The 16864-nt window shown below is 36.5% G+C and overlaps 1 protein-coding gene across 2 annotated transcripts in view; it reads right to left on the bottom strand.

Moving 5' to 3' along the window:
• The window catches only part of LDAH (lipid droplet associated hydrolase), a 95992-nt gene that overhangs the window by 74450 nt on the left and 4678 nt on the right, over window positions 1–16864 (bottom strand). For both annotated transcript variants that reach the window (XR_003794924.1, XM_029232062.1), the window contains exons 2-3: window positions 9971–10126; window positions 197–340 (exon numbers count right to left, since the gene is read on the bottom strand). Coding sequence is in view for 1 of the 2 variants with exons in the window: in XM_029232062.1 (XP_029087895.1) it covers window positions 197–340; window positions 9971–10124 (298 nt within the window). In the remaining variant the exon portion in view is untranslated. The remainder of the gene's footprint in view (window positions 1–196; window positions 341–9970; window positions 10127–16864) is intronic.

Raw genomic sequence — 16864 nt, 5'->3', positions numbered from 1 at the left:
CCCAAACTTTTAAAGAAAATTACCTGCAGAATGATTAAAATGACCCCCCAAATCCTAAAATTACCAGAATGTGGCATCATGGGCCCAATGCCACAAGTGGAGGTTTCCACTGGTATAACTCTTAACCTTAACAGGCTTTCCAGAAATATGAACACCCACTCACTGTAAAGGAAAGCAGATGTTAACAAACACATACCATCTGAGGTTGTAAGAATCTTCTTGTCTTTGGGGGCCAAGGCATGCCCAGCATGACTGATAACCCAAACTGGAAAGCGTCTTTTTGTTGAAGAATACAAAGCCTTTGCAAAAGGCACATAAAAGGCAGAAAAACCTGGGTTACCTAAGAAAAGAAGCAGACTTTTAGATTAACCAAAGCAATAAACTCACATAAGACAATGTGCTGACTGAAAAAGAAAGATCTATTTCTCCTTATACTTCCCTAAATGTTACTATACAAACGTAGTAACATTTACCCATACAACTCAATTTTAATATCCTTTATACCTTAAGTCTGGGAATTATCATTTAGAAAATTTCTGCTCCTGCTTTGTTCTCCAACTGTTTCAAATAAATTCTTCCTCCATGTTCCTCATCTTAATAAGTGGAAGCACCAATCATAAATCAAATACTCAAGTCCTAACAGCAGGAGTCATTCTTGGTTCCTTCCTGTTCTTCACATCCAATTCATCAATAAGTCCTGTCAACTCTGCTTCCAAAATACATCTCAACTTTGTCCAATTCTCTCCATTAGTGTTATCACTTCCCACTGGGTTTCCCACAACAGCCTCCTAACAGGTCTTCTATCTACTCTTGTCCCCTGGGAATCCATTCTTCAGGGTACCCAGAGAGATATCTCCAAACCTCAAACTGAATCACAGCAGTACCCTACTTAAACACCTTCCAGTCGTTTCACATTGTCTAAAATCATTAATACTGCCTGTCAGCCCCTTCAAGATTTGACTATGATCAGTTACAAAGCTGCACAAAAACCAATCAGTGTCAGAATCATTCACAAAGAAAACTTTACGGAATCTACTAACTGTTTTCTGGTCATTTATCACAAGTACTTATATTGTAGAGATGTATAGTTTGATCTTTGGGGGAAAAGACCACCAACTAATACATGTAGATTTTTCTTGTGTATGTACAGAAGGTATTTTTGAGGTGGGTTTGCTATAAAGAGACAGAATGAATAAGTGATCTTTTTTAAAAACAGTCAATCTGACACATCTTTGGGGGAAAAGAGTGAACTGGTGTTTTCATCTTACAATCATCATCTGTATAACACCTTCATAAATACTAGTCCATTTCATTCACTATCTATCTCTCCAATCAATTTATCTATTTCTTCATGCTGCTAGGTTTTCTCCTCTTTGCAATTACATGACAGGGTTTTGCTGTACTGATGTAACCTCTGCCATCCTTGTCAAATTTTACTGATTTCTTCTTCATTGTCTATATCTTTTAGTTTCCTAGATAAGCAATGTAGCAAAGTGGTTAAGGGCATAGACTCTGGAGCTAGACTGCCTGGGATGGTTTTCTTACCTTGCCACTTACCAACTGTGTGACCTTTGGCAAGTTATTTAACCTCTCAGGCTTTGGTTTCCTTGTCCATAAAATGAGGATAATAATCATACTACCTCATGTGAGAACTAAGTGAACTAATGTATGTAAAATACTTAAACATTGCTCAATACACTGCTTGCTGTATAAATGTTAGCTATTCAAACTTGTCATCAGTGTCTAGCCATGATGGTAATATATGAAGGCCTTATCACCCCTATCGTTACTTTGCTTCTGTTGCATTCTGACCTAGTGACTCAAGTTCCAAATTCCTTTTTGTGATGGTGCTAGTGTCATCTTTGTTAAATAGGTGAAGACTTCCTCAAATACAGTAATGTGTTCTTTGGTCAGCTGATTAATTGTCTGCTGTGCAGCTAGAGGAGAAAGAAGGGAAACAGGGTGTGTATCAGCACAGAGTTACTGTAATATCAATGGTGGATGTGATGACACTGTTTCATGTTTTATATTTAAATCTTCAGTATGGTTGGAATATTCTTGAGTGTAAAGTACAAAGCAGTAATCCAGCTTCTTTTCAAGTGAATAGCCAAGTGTCCCAAGAGCATTTATTATATTACCCATTCTTTCTGCATGGATTTGAAATGTCTTCTGATCCAATACTGAATTCTTACATTTGTTTGCTAATTCTGATTCCAAATAATTCCACTTATTTTTTCCTTTTCTTCTCTGCCAGCATCATACTGTCTTGATTACTACATTGTGGTTTTTTGTTTGTTTGTTTGTTTTTTAATGTTTCAGTAACTGGTAGGTCCTTAGAATTATTTTCGACAGTTTCAATTTTTAAAAATTTCTTTGGAATTCTGATTGAAATTTTATCTCATTTATACATAAGTTTAGAAATATTTGATATTTTCCACATTACTGAGTATAACCTTTTAGGAATGTGTCATGTCTCATACTCAAATATTTTATGTCTCTCAGTAAAGATTTAGAAGTTTTCTTCATAGGACTAGAAAATAATACACTTTTAAGTACTATAACCTATTACATGCCAGGCAGTATTTAAGTGTTTTACATATATTAACTCATTTAGTGCTCACATGAGGTAGTACTATTATTATATCCATTTTATGGGTGAGGAAACTAAGGTAGAGAGGTTAAATAACTTGCCAAAGGTGTTACCAGTGTTATCATACAAATGATAAGTGCTCAATAAATATCTGAAGACTGAAAGAACATAAAAAGTAAATAATACTGAATTTTAAAAAGAACATAAAATTACCTAGTCTAGGATCTTCTGCATACCTTGTTTTAGTTAATCTTACAACAGCGCTATAAAGTAGCTGACATTATCACCAAGGATAATGAGTGGACAGCCATTATTATTATTACTATCATTACTACTATCATTGCTATTATTACTACAATTATTATTACATTTTAAATTTTTTAAGTTGAATAGATTTAACATGTAGCATTCTGTAAGTTTAGGATGTAGAGAGTGTTAAACTGGTTTAACTTTAAGGAGAATCCAAAGATAACAACTACATGATTTAGACACAATAGTTGCAATGACAGGATACATAAAACCAGAATGAATGAGTACTAGATAATGGAACTGCTAAAAAACAACTTTTTCTCTCTATCTCCAGGTTTAAGTCTGAGTTCTTTCCCTTAATGACTGTAAGATCTTAAGCAAATCCCCTTAAACTTTCTGATTTACTATTCTATCACCATGAAGTAAATGATAATGCCAACTACTCCACGTCCATTTATTCCGTTCAGTACTATAGCTTCTTTTGTATACAGTAAGTCCCCTACCTATGAACCTTCAAGTTGCGAACTTTCAAAGATGCGAACGTGTCCCTGTATGCCAGCTGTTGTACTGTATTACTGTATATTTCAAGGTACTGTACTGTAAGATTAAAACTGTTTTCTTTTTTGTGTGTTTGTTTTTTATGTATTATTTGTGTGAAAAGTATTATAAACCTATTACAGTTTAGTACCATATAGCCAACTGTGTTAGTTGGGTATCTAGGCTAACTTTGTTGGACTTAAAAACAAATTGGACTTAATGAACGTGCTCTCAGAACAGAACTCGTTCGTATGTAGGGGACTTACTGTATTCTTTTAGTTATTTTTTTGTAATTTATATTCTAGTAGGAGAATATATACACATAACTAAGTAGGTAAATAAGATAGTTCAAGAGTGTGATAATTTCTATGAAGGAGATAAACAGTATCATATGATAGAGAAGGGACAAGATTAGGATGGCCTGAGAAAAATGTCTGAGGAGGTGGCATTTAGCTATAACTCAAGAGATGAGAAGAAATCCACCATGTAAAGATTTGAGGGAGAAGAATACTAGGATGGAAGAATAGGTGCAAAGGCCCTCAAGTAATAAAGAGCTTGGCTCCTGAAGAGAGTCTACATTGGCCAGTAACATGGAGATCCAACTTATAACAGAGACAGAGGTAGAAAATATAATGCAAAACATTTAAATGTCATTGCATACTTCACTGCTTAAATGCTATGGCTTATGTTACACTTTATGAACCATGAACTAAACTTCCTGGTTAGGAGATCACAGAGAAAATTAAAAGGGTCTTGTTTATACAACTAAAATCAGATATATATGTATGTATATATATATCTACCTCCAGGTGTAAAGATGTTCAAAAGCATTCCGATACAGAAATGCAAGTTATACATTTTATCAAAGGATATCAAAAGGTGTTATAAACACATGGTTGAACATACACATAGTGAAATGCCTAAGCAACGTATAACAGAGGCTGTGGTGATCATCTCTAGACCCTGACTGCCAATAAACCCTTAACTACTTAACAATGCAATTGTAGACTTATGCCTTCTAGTTAATCTTGTATGGGACTAAACTTCCATATATCAAGTTAATGTGACATGGCATCTACAGAAGGTTGTCATGTGGACAGAACTTTGGGCTTCTCCATGGAGCCTTGTCTGCTCCATCTCTAATCACTGTACTCACAATACAAGACATGCCACATGATTCCATTATCCCCATATGACCACTTGAGAATTATAATGATTCAATATGTTCTATAGTGAGTTCTCATACTGCCTCCCTTTGCTTATTTCACTACTTAAAGGAAGTCCAAGGATGCTATTAGCAGAAATTCTACAACAAAAGTTCATTGGAAAAGATGAAACAAAATTAAAAGCTCCTCAATCTGTGGCTTCCAATAAATAATTCCTCATTATCATTACTAACTTAAAAGTGATGAACTAATTTTGCTATGTGTATAAGCAAAGTGATTTAAAATACTACAAGCAGCTCATGCAGCTCAATATCAAAAAAACAAACAACCGAATCCAAAAATGGGCAGAAGACCTAAATAGACATTTCTCCAAAGAAGATACACAGATAGCTAACAAACACATGAAAGGATGCTCAACATCTCTAATCATTAGAGAAATAAAAATAAAAACTACAGTGAGGAATCACGTCACACTGGTCAGAATGGCCATCATCAAAAAATCTAGAAACAGTAAATGCTGGAGAGGGTGTGGAGAGAAGGGAACCCTCCTGCACTGTTGGTGGGAATGTAAATTGATACAGCCACTATGGAGAACAGTATGGAGGTTCCTTAGAAAACTAAAAATAGAACTACCATACCACCCAGCAATCCCACTACTGAGCATATACACTGAGAAAAACATAATTCAAAGAGTCATGTACCACAATGTTCACTGCAGCTCTATTTACAATAGCCAGGACATGGAAGCAACCTAACTGTCCATCCACAGATGAATGGATGAACAAGATGTGGCACATATATACAATGGAATATTACTCAGCCCTAAAAAGAAACGAAATTGAGTTATTTGTAGTGAAGTAGATGGACCTAGAATCTGTCATACAGAGTGAAGTCAGAAAAAGAAAAATACTGCATGCTAACACATATATATGCAATCTAAAAAAAAAAATGTTTACGAAGAACCTAGGGACAGGACAGGAATAAAGACACAGATGTAGAGAATGGACTTGAGGACATGGGGAGGGAGAAGGGTAAGCTGGGACGAAGTGAGAGAGTGGCATGGACTTATACATACTACCAAATGTAAAACAGATAGCTAGTTGGAAGCAGCTGCATAACAGGGAGATCAGCTTGGTGCTTTGTGACCACCTAGAGGGGTGGGAGAGGGAGGGTGAGAGGGAGACGAAAGAGGGAGGAGATATGGGGATTAGCTGATTCACTTTGTTATAAAGCAGAAACTAACACACCATTGTAAAGCAATTATACTCCAATAAAGATGTTAAAAAGAAAAAGTGATTTAAAATAAAATGTTACGTCAGTCTATCAAAGATGGACTAAACATCAGGTCTATAGTGCTTTAACAATCTTTGAAATACTGTCATCCTAATTTTCCCCACAATATAAAAGTACTAGCTCCCCAAATAAAATACAATTTTGAATTCCACAAACTAAAGAGCAGCAAGAGCCTACAGCTTGCACAAAGCCCACAGAAACGGGCCAAGGGCAGCAAGGAGAATAGAAGGGCAAACATAAAAGAACACCAGGAAACAAAATGATCTGAAAATGTTAAAGCCACTATAAAACAATGACACTACTAAAAAACAAGTGTTTGGGCTTCCCTGGTGGCGCAGTGGTTGAGAGTCCGCCTGCCGATGCAGGGGACACGGGTTCGTGCCCCGGTCCGGAAAGATCCCACATGCCACGGAGCGGCTGGGCCCATGAGCCATGGCCGCTGAGCCTGCGCGTCCAGAGCCTGGTGTCCGCAACGGGAGAGGCCACAACGGTGAGAGGCCTGCGTACCGCAAAAAAAAACAAAAACAAAAAACAAGTGTTTTAAACTTCCCTTTCTCCTCAGTGTCTTCAATGAATGCTCCTTCTATCTCTTCATCATATCTTAAACTTGGCTCTCCGCTATGATAGACTCTCTTCCTTTCAAGGCCCTGCAGAAGAGACCTCACTATTCTCTAACACTTCATATACCTCAATGAGAGCAAAGGCTTTTGCAACACACCACTCCTAGCACCTAATACCAATGAGTGAGTGAAAACACCTCTGACTGGGGAAGTATAGAGTGGGCTGTTTGCTCCACTTACAGTTCATCCTACTGTTAAGAAGCTCTCCTCCTCTAAGATTGAAGCCACCTGCTTCCATCTATCAACTTTCTAGTCATTCTCACACATTCCCTGAAAACCTTGACCCTTTAAATGTCAGTTTCACTTGCCATTCCGTAAGTTAGGTGATTTCAAAATCTGGGAGGCCTGACTGAGCCAACACCTTTGTCCCATAATTCATTACCTCGATCAAATTCAAAGAACTTCACCTATATCCAATTTAAGCAACGAATTCCAGTAGCCACAGCCTGGATCAGTGGTGTGCATATCAAAATCCACTAGAGGGCTTCTTAAAACCCAGATGCCCCACCCCCAGAGTTTCTGGTTCACAAGATCTGGGATAGGGTCCCAAAACTTGCATTTGTAACAAGTTCTTAGGTGATGCTGCTGATCCTGACAACAACTTTAACAATGACAGGCCTATGTCTTTTCATTACCCAGAAATCGTTTACATCCAAAGCATCCTAACTCTGATAGCCCTTCTCCAGCTCAATCTTTGACCCTTTTAGACTTCACTCCCAATATACCTGCTATTTCATCACAGCCCTGCTCAAAATCTATCTACTTGTTTTTGGTCAATAATTCCTTTCATCCTGCATATCTGCTATTTTCAATGCTGACCAATTTCCTTAAGGCCCCAATCCACCCTCTGCCATCCTTACTCTCCACAGATCACCTCAACTCTTAACTAACAGAGAAAACAGAGGTCAGGAGGCAGGAACTACTTTATTTCCTCTGACACACCTTCACACTTCTCCATTTCAGTAACCAACGTCACCTCCATTCTAGCCTCAGAAAGATATTCCTTCTCCAGTCCAAGATAATGTTTCTAATTATTTTCTCAATCCCACACTCTACCATTGCCTCCAAATCTCTGCTTCATCTAATAGCACTTGTCATGCCTATAATTTCAAACTCTCCCTCACTATTGGCAGAGCATATGTTTTTTTAAAAAAAATAAATTTATTTATTTATTTTTGGCTGCGTTGGGTCTTCGTTGCTGCGCATGGGCTTTCTCTAGTTGTGGTGAGCGGGGGCTACTCTTCATTGCGGTGCACGAGTTTCTCATTGTGGTGGCTTCTCTTGTTGCAGAGCACAGGCTCTAGGCACGTGGGCTTCAGTAGTTGTGGCACGCGGGCTCAGTAGTTGTGGCACACAGGCTTAGTTGCTCTGCGGCATGTGGGATCTTCCTGGACCAAGGATCGAACCTGTGTCCCCTGCACTGGCAGGTGGATTCTTAACCACTGTGCCACCAGGGAAGTCCCTGTATTTTTAATTTTAATAGATGCTGACAGACTGCTTTCCAGAAAGACTGTTACATCATGGCAGAACACTGGAAGTTTATTTTCAGAACAGGTTAAACCAAAGAGAGATTCTGGATCAGAAGTCTTAGCCCAGTTGAGAACAAAAGCACTATACTGCGAAAGCACTATACTGAGAAGAAACACTGAAACTCCAACCTCCTCTCCCTTGTTCAGCTCTGAACATTAGCAGACAGGCTTCCATTCCTCAAATAGGATACTTGGAAGATTCCTTCCTGGAAAACTGAACAATCCAAGAAACAGCTACAGATACTGAAAGCTGGAAATCCTCCAATGAAATGCTGGGTCCCTACCCAATCACCTTAAGGTGAGGATTACCTAAGGTAACCAACCACTCCGCTTTGCCTATCCTGTTGTCATGGTTTTAGTACCGAAAGTCATGTGTCCTGGAACACCCCTCAGACTAGGATGCCTGGTCACCCTAGGCATACCTGTGGACAAGCCCCACCCCTGAATACAAGCTTCCAATAAATTTTTTACATCTTCCTCTTCAAAATGAAAGGGTAGTCAAGGATTATCAAACATTTGAGGAAAAACAAACACTAATAGAAACAGAAAAAGGAATGCAGCAAAAACTCTAACAATGCAGGAAGCCAAAAAAAAAGATAATGCACCCACAAAACACATGAAACAGAAGACTATAAAAAAGAAAGAACACAGAGCTCTGAGAATTGAAGTTAAGTTTCTGGCTTAAAAAGGTCCACCAAAATCCAATGTATGAAAAACAGCCATACCAAGGTGCCTGACTATAAAATTTCAGAATCTTAGAACAAAGAAAAGATCTAAAATATTGTTTTGCTGGGGGAGGGGGGGAGCTTCACATACAAAAGATAAAAAAATCGGAATAATATCAAGACTTCTCAAAAACAGTCTGAACCCTGGAAAACAATGAACATGCCCTCCAAATTCTAAGGAAACCAATCTCCAACCTAGAACTCTAAGACATTTTCTGACATGCTAGAACTGTGAAAGATTACTTCCCATGCACCTCTTCTCAGGAAGCTCCTAGAAGGTATGCTCCACCAAAAACAAGGGAATAAACCCAGAAAAAAAAAAAATACGGGATCCAGGAAACAAGGAATCCAACCAGGAGAAAAGTGAAAGGAGTCCCCAGGATGGCCTGTGTAAGAAGCCTAGAGAGCAACCAGCTGGAGCCGAAGAACACAGAGTTCTGGGAGGGACAGCCCCCAAAAAACAAACCAAAACAAAACAGAAACCCTATTACTCAAAAAATGAGAAGTTTTTTTCACTTCTGGAGAATAATTTTAGGATAAATTACCAATTGAAACATAGAAAACTAAGCAAATAAAAGGGACAACCATTAATCCAGGGAAAACAAACAAAAATGTACAAGAAAAGAAATCATAATACCCCATAGGCCTAGCTGTGTACATGAGATGATATAATATGATACATATTAACAGTTTCATTTTCAACCTTTAGGCTGATATATATATATATATATATACATATATATATATATATACACACACACATATATTTTTCAAGCTCATATTTTTAAAAACTGCTTCAAATACCTACAATCAAGCATCTCCCCCTAACATTCTATTGATACTGATCCAGCATAAATCACAAATGACCCAGTTGACAAATCCCAGAATAAAAAAATGTTCTACCATAATCTTATAATCATCTTGAAATGAGACAGTAAAAATTATTTTAAAAACTATCAAAAAATATTATTTGATAAAGTTCTAATTATTCTAAATATTGTTAAGAAATTTTAAAAAGCAGATTATAAAACTACTTATGGTATACGTTGTGATTTAAAAAATGTATATAATATATATACTATTAATGCATAGATGACAAAGAAAACGTCCAGCCACTAAAGTATCAAGGGTGGTTGTTATCAATGGTTTGAGTGATTCTATTTCCTTCTATAAGGATTTTTATATTTATCAAATTCTCTTAAAATCAGAAATAGTTACAAGTATCTGTATACAGTCTTCTCATCCAGATTTTTAAACTTACCAGGAATAATGAAAATAAGCAGTTTAGGCCTGTTGGCAATTTGATCGCTAGTGAGGTCAGTCCAGGGCCCACACTTTAGAACCTGGGTTTCAATTCCACAACATAGAATGAATTCCTCGTGCACAGGAATTTCTTCCTTGATTTCTGAGTCCATTTCTAAATAAGGGGAGAAGAACAATATGAAGAGTCACTAAAATATAAAACTTTTGAGCCAAAGACAATATTCGAGAATAAAAAAGACAAAAATCAATATACCTAGAAGGAAATGTCACAAAGAGATATGAGAGATATATGACTATTCAGCTATTCTAGATTACAGGATTGAAAAAAAAATTAAACCACAAGAGAAGAGAGAAAGAGGGGCATGTCTTTGGTGAAATTAAAGACTACAGAGGAGTGTGAATCAAAACAAAAATCCCACCACTCTCCTCTCCAGTCTAAACTGACAATATCCATGGCTAACTTCCACTTTCCCTCTGCTGGAATTCTTGTATAGCTATATGCTCTACCAGTGAGAGAAGTCCCCCTACCTTCACCTGGTGAAGTCTGGTGAAAAAATACAGAGGCTATGGCTGCCCTTGTACTCTCTCAGATAGAACTGTAAAGAGGGACAGTGAACTCCTTGATGAGCTCTGAGTTTTCTCCTCTATTAATCCTCTCATCCCAAATTCTGTAAGTATATTTTTATACATTATTAAAGCATTATATTATTAAATTATGAAATGGATAGGTGGAAGAAAACAGAATATGAGATAACACCATGAACAATTTTCTGAATAATCAATATATGTGCAAAAATGCAGTCCCAAATTATTTATATTACCCCTCCACCTCTGCCTTCCCTGTGTCTATCAATACGACCATGTCCCAAACTTTCATTGTTCTTTCTATCCTCCTCTTCAGCTATACTCCTTTCATTCAGAGCCCTCTAGAGTCTAGATTATAAGTACCCTTAAAGCTTTTTCTCCTCTTTCCACTTTATGCCAAGCTTGTACTCTGGTCTATCTTGTCCCTGCATTTCCTCAGTGTCTTCAAGCTTTTCTGCTCCTATACCTTTGCTAATGGTTTTACTCTGCCACCACTTCTGGAATGCTTTCCCCCTTGTGCAACTTATCAATTTATTGCCTCCAAATTCATCCTTCATTGCCTTCTCTGGAAAAATGGATCTGGGTCTTTTAAATATTTTTCCTCTGCCAACTGATATGATGTTAATGTTGAAGAGTGTGCTGAAAGAGAGACACTGCAGGAAGAAGGATTTCTCCCCTGGTTTCAATGTACCCTCTCAGAAGATTTCTGGAGCACTTGTCCCCTCACCCCTGTGCTCAGGCTGTGAGGTCTCTCTAGAGCAGTGACTTCCAACCAGAGACAATTTTGCTCCCAGAAGACATATGGCAATAAATAAAAATAGTTTTCAATGTCACAACTTGGTATCAGGGGAGGTGTTACTACGAGCATCTAGTGAGTAGAGGCCAGGGATGCTGCTAAGCATCCTACACTGCACAGGACAGCGCCCGCAACAAAGAATCACTAGCCCAAAAGGTCAATAGTGCCAAGGTTGGAAAAATATCTGGAATGAAAAATTTTCACTTAAAAAGTGGGGACTCCTTTCAAAATTATATTAAAAATACACTGACTGACCAAATAAATAAAAGTATCATCTCACCTTTTCTTGTGGATTGATTTTTAGTTCACTTATAAATGTCACTGTAGCCCAATCTTTGAAACTATCACAAAATACAGTATATTTATAAATGTCTTATGACATTTATAAAGTGTTAGAAACAATATTAGATTTAACTGTTATACACAGTATTAAATTAGAGCACTGACAGAGAGAACACTGGCTAAATTTAAGATCTGCACCACAAGAGAATCCAAAGTTATTAACTGTATTCAACTTATAAATACTTAACTTCAAAGTAAATGACATCTTAGGAGTTTGATTAGCCACAAAGTTAATGAGAATGCAAGTAGATATGAAACTTAAACAGTCTATGAAAATTAGAAAACAAAAAAGCAACAACTCTAAACCACTTCAAGTAAAATACAGCTGAGAAACACTGAGTTAATGTACGTATTTGTAAAGCATCTTTTTATTTTACTTCACTCTTATGTTTCTGAATCTCACACAGCCAAATAAAAAAAGTACAGAAAAGCTTTACTTTCTTCCTTACCTAAGAATCCAAGGTAATTCAATGCTGCCAACAGTGGGCAGGTTAAGACAGGACAATGTGTTCTAATATATATTATTAAAGGCTGATGGCCCCACCTTCAGCCACCACCTACAAGCAATTTTAATGATCAGTTTTGATAAGCAGCAAGACTTAGGCTGGATAAAAACCATGTGTACAGTGTAGATATAATCTGTACAACTTAGGCAATCCTTACTCAGCTAAGCATGGGTGTTCATCTGCTTATATTAATGGGTTTCTAACTTTATTTAGTAAAAGAATTTTTTTCCAATTAAATCTTATACAAACCTAGACAATACACAAAACTGAAAAGCAGCATTTGACCACTATAAATGAGTCCCTCACTCAGCTTTAGCATCCAAGTAATGTCTGCATTTTATTTTGGCTACCCAGAATTCTACTTTATCCATCATGTAAGAACTGCACATGATAAAAAAATTTTTTAAAGAACTCGTTGCAATGTCCAGGTAGCCTTCAATGAAACTATATTACATTTGAAAAAGAGATAGTAAGATACTTTTCTTTCAAAGTTAAAGCACAAACAAAATCTAAAAATAACTTTTATTATTTATCATGTATATAAGGCAGATAAGAAGCTGCTGAAACTTCTTCAAATGAAAAAAATTTTATATATATTATTATCAAATATAAGTTGTGACCCGTGTTATTGTCCCACAGTTACACAAAGCAGAGCGTACACTCTGCATGTATCTGCACTTTGGCAATTAATTAGTGGTATTCCTGGGCATAGTACTAAACCTACTTGTAAAGTATTTAGTGACTAGACAAGTGAGCATTAAATTTTTAAAGGCCCAGGGAAGAGATACAAAATTTGTAATTGTTATCAAAACACAATATAAGAAGTATAAATACCTACAAAATTGGCAGCGGAAGCTTTATTCCAAGTTCTTTTTTTTTTTTTTTTAATTAGGCTGGTAGCAAACTTTGACATGCTGGTGATCTCTGTAGTATATTAAATGTTTGGTATATAATAGAAGTGAGTCTAGGAGTTGTTTTAAATTAGAGAGGCTTTTTTAGTTTAAAATGTACATTAGGGCTTTCCTGGTGGCACAGTGGTTGAGAGTCCGCCTGCCGATGCAGGGGACACGGGTTCGTGCCCCGGTCTGGGAAGATCCCACATGCCGCGGAGCGGCTGGGCCCGTGAGCCATGGCCGCTGAGCCTGCGCGTCCGGAGCCTGTGCTCCGCAACTGGAGAGGCCACAACAGTGAGAGGCCCGCGTACCGCAAAAAAAAAAAAGTACATTAAAATTAAGTTTGATCCTGAAGTGGGTAGGAAGGTGGGCGAAATAGGTGAAGGGGATTAAGAGGTACAAACCTCCAGTTATATAATAAATAAGTCACAGGGATGTAATATGCAGCATAAGAAATATGGTCAATAATATTGTAACAACATTGTATGGGGACATAAGTAAAAAGAGAAATAGACAAATCCACAAGCATAGTGAAAGATTCTAACACACCTCTTAGAATGATAGAATGAGCACAGAAAAAATTCAACAAAAATATATAAATTTTGATTGACATAATTAATATTTATGTTAACATAATCAACATAACTGACATATATAGAACTCTACACCAAACAAGTGCAAAATGCATATCCTTTTCAAGTGTACATGGAACATTTACCAAAACTGACCACATACTTGGCCATACAGCAAGACTCAACAAATTTCAAAGAACTGAAATAATATAGAGGATGTTCTCTAACCACAGTGGAATTAAGCCAAAAATAATAACAAAAATAATAAGAAAATCTGCCAATTTTTGGAAATTAAGCAATATACTTCTAAATAACTGATGAGGGAAAGAAGAAATCACAATGCAATTTAGAATAGAATAATGAAACAAATAATGAAAATATGATATATCAAAATGTATAGGATACAGACAAAGGCATGAATGCAAGAAAATTTAAAGTCTTAAAATGCTTTCTAAAATATTTTCTAAAATAGTAGGAAAAAAAGGCTGGAAATCAAGGATCTAACTATCTATCTTAAGGAGTTAGAAAAACTAAATGAATCCAAATAAATAAAATAGAAAAAGTAAAATAACAAAAAATAGAAATTAATGGGATAGGAAAAGAAAGTTTACATTTGAAAAGATTAACAAAGCCAAAAGTTTGCTCTTTGAAAAGACCTATAAATAAATAAACAAATCCCTGAGAAGACACATCAAGGAAAAGGGCACAAATAACCAATATAAGAGGTGAAGAGAAGATATCACTCCAGATTTTATGGACATTAAAAAGATAATAAAAGAATACTATGAGGAACTTTATGCCAATAAATTTGATGTGGGCAAATTCTGAAACAAACACAAAAAGGCTAGAAACATCTTTATAGTCCTATATCCAGCAGACATTGAATTCGTAACTCCTAGTCCAGATGAGAGTCAACATTTAAGGAAGAAATAATACCAATCTTACAGAGTTGGCCAGAGAACAGAAAAAGAGTGCCCATTTATCAACTCATTTTATGAGGCCAGTAAACCTTGGTATAATACCTGACAAGGGCATTATAAGAAAGGAATCATATGGGACAACCTCTCTCAGAAACATAGATGCAAAAACTCTATTCAAAATATTAGGAGACCAAATTCAGTGATACATAAAGGGTATACACAACAACCAAATTGTGTATAGATCAGAAATGCAAGGTTGTTTAAACATTCAAAATGTAATCAATGTAACACATTAGTAGAATAAAGGAGAAAGATATATAATCATCTCAATCAACAGAAAATACACTTGATAAAATACAATACAGTCATGAAAAACTCTTAAAAAAGAAGAAATAGAGGGATTATCTTTTACAGAATCTAAGAATCTATAAAAAACCTACAGCAAAAACAACAACAACAAAACCTACAGTAGATATTTTACTAAGGGTGAAATACTAAAGGCACCTCTGAGTTTGACATCAAGACAAGGAAGTCTGCTGTCAACACTTCTATTATACAGTGTACTTGAGGTCTCTACCAATGTAATAAGACACAGAAGAGAAATAAATATATATAGATTGGATTGGAAGAAAGATAGCTGTCATTAGTCACAAACACCAAGATTATATACATTATATGGGTGTTCTAGTTATGCCTGCTGCATTATTCCAAAACTTGGTGGCTTAAAACAACCATTTTATTATACTCATGGATTCTGTGGGTCAGGAATTAGGAAAGGGCATAGCAAGAATAGCCTATCTCTAATCTGTAATATCTGGGGCCTTAGCTGACGAGACTTTTTACTGTGGGCGGCAGGGGGCGGGGGAATGCACCATTATGTTTATTAGAAGTTGGATTTCAATGTGTGCTCTAGACAGATTACAGAATAAATACCCACAACTTGAGAAAAGGAAGTCCACAATTCATACAAAGTGCTCACTACAGAAAGTTGCTGTGTCAAAATCCAGGCAAGGACCACACTCAGGGCAGCCCCTCCTCTCCCACTGCCCTCAACAAGGGCTGTACTATGGTTTTTAATTTTATTATTTCTTTTATTTATCTTTATTATTATTTGCTTCTCCTGTGGTCACTGGTGGGTGTGATATGTTCACTGGGGGCAAGAGTCTTCTGGAAGTGACAGTCCTCTGGAAGTGAGAGTCCTCTGGAAGTATCTTTATTCACAAGTCTGATGACTGATGCTGCTTTCAGATAGGTTGCTGGCCAGGAATATCTATACATGTCCACTCTGTATGGTCTCTCCACATGGACTATTTTGGGCTTGTTCACAGCATGAGAACTGGGTTCCAAGAGCAATTGTCTCAAGAGGAACAGACTGAAACTGCATCACCTTTTAAGACCTAGTCTCAGAAGTCACACAGCATTACTTGCATGTTAGCCACAAGCTCACCCATATGCAAGGGGAGCAAAATGGACCTCTCTAAATAAGGGAAGTATCATATCATATGAATAGTATGTGGTATGGGAGTTATTGTTGTGGCCAACTTTGGAAAACACAATCTGTAAAAATAGGTTAAACAAAGATTTTAGTTCTGCAGACCCTTCCAAATTATATTATTAAGAAGATTGTGAAAGACAGAGAAAACACAAGATTTCACTAGAGTTTGGAAGCTATCAAAATAACCTAAGCAAGAAATAAGGGCAAGAGTGGGAAAGGAGTGAATGAGAGACTAAAGTCTTGGTAATAATTCTGTAAGGGAATCCAGGGAAGGGAAAGTGACAAAGATGACTTGGATTCTGATGCTAAAGATGAGGGGAATGGAAACACTACAATCCTATCATCAATAAACAGTACCATTACTTTTAATTCTTGTAGTCTTTGGGTATAAAATATCTCACTCTTTAATTTGTATTTCTCTGACTACTAGTATATTTGAACATCTTTTCATGTTTGCTGGCCTTCTGGACTTTCTTTTCTGTGAATTGTCTATTCATATCCTTTGCCTGACTTCCAAGTGGGTTATTTATCATTTTCTTATTGGTTTGTGAGACAACTTTGTATATTGCTGATACTAACCCTTTTCTGGACTCCTATATTTAACATATAGCTTCCTAGATGTTTACTGTAATTTTTATTATTCTAGTTTTTACATTTTAACTTTTAAGCCATCTACATAAGAATTCAATTTTGTTTTTCTTACAATAGAGAGCTACTTGTGCTAATCCTATTTAATTTTAAAAAATCATCTTTTCCCCACTTTTTCACATATTAAATTTTCAT

This window comes from Monodon monoceros, unplaced genomic scaffold, assembly GCF_005190385.1.
Source record: "Monodon monoceros isolate NGI ecotype Baffin Bay Population unplaced genomic scaffold, NGI_Narwhal_1 Super_Scaffold_19, whole genome shotgun sequence".
Classification (NCBI taxonomy): domain Eukaryota; kingdom Metazoa; phylum Chordata; class Mammalia; order Artiodactyla; family Monodontidae; genus Monodon; species Monodon monoceros.
The sequence above is the reverse complement of the archived record's forward strand: the minus strand, read 5'-3'. Positions and strand labels throughout refer to the sequence as shown.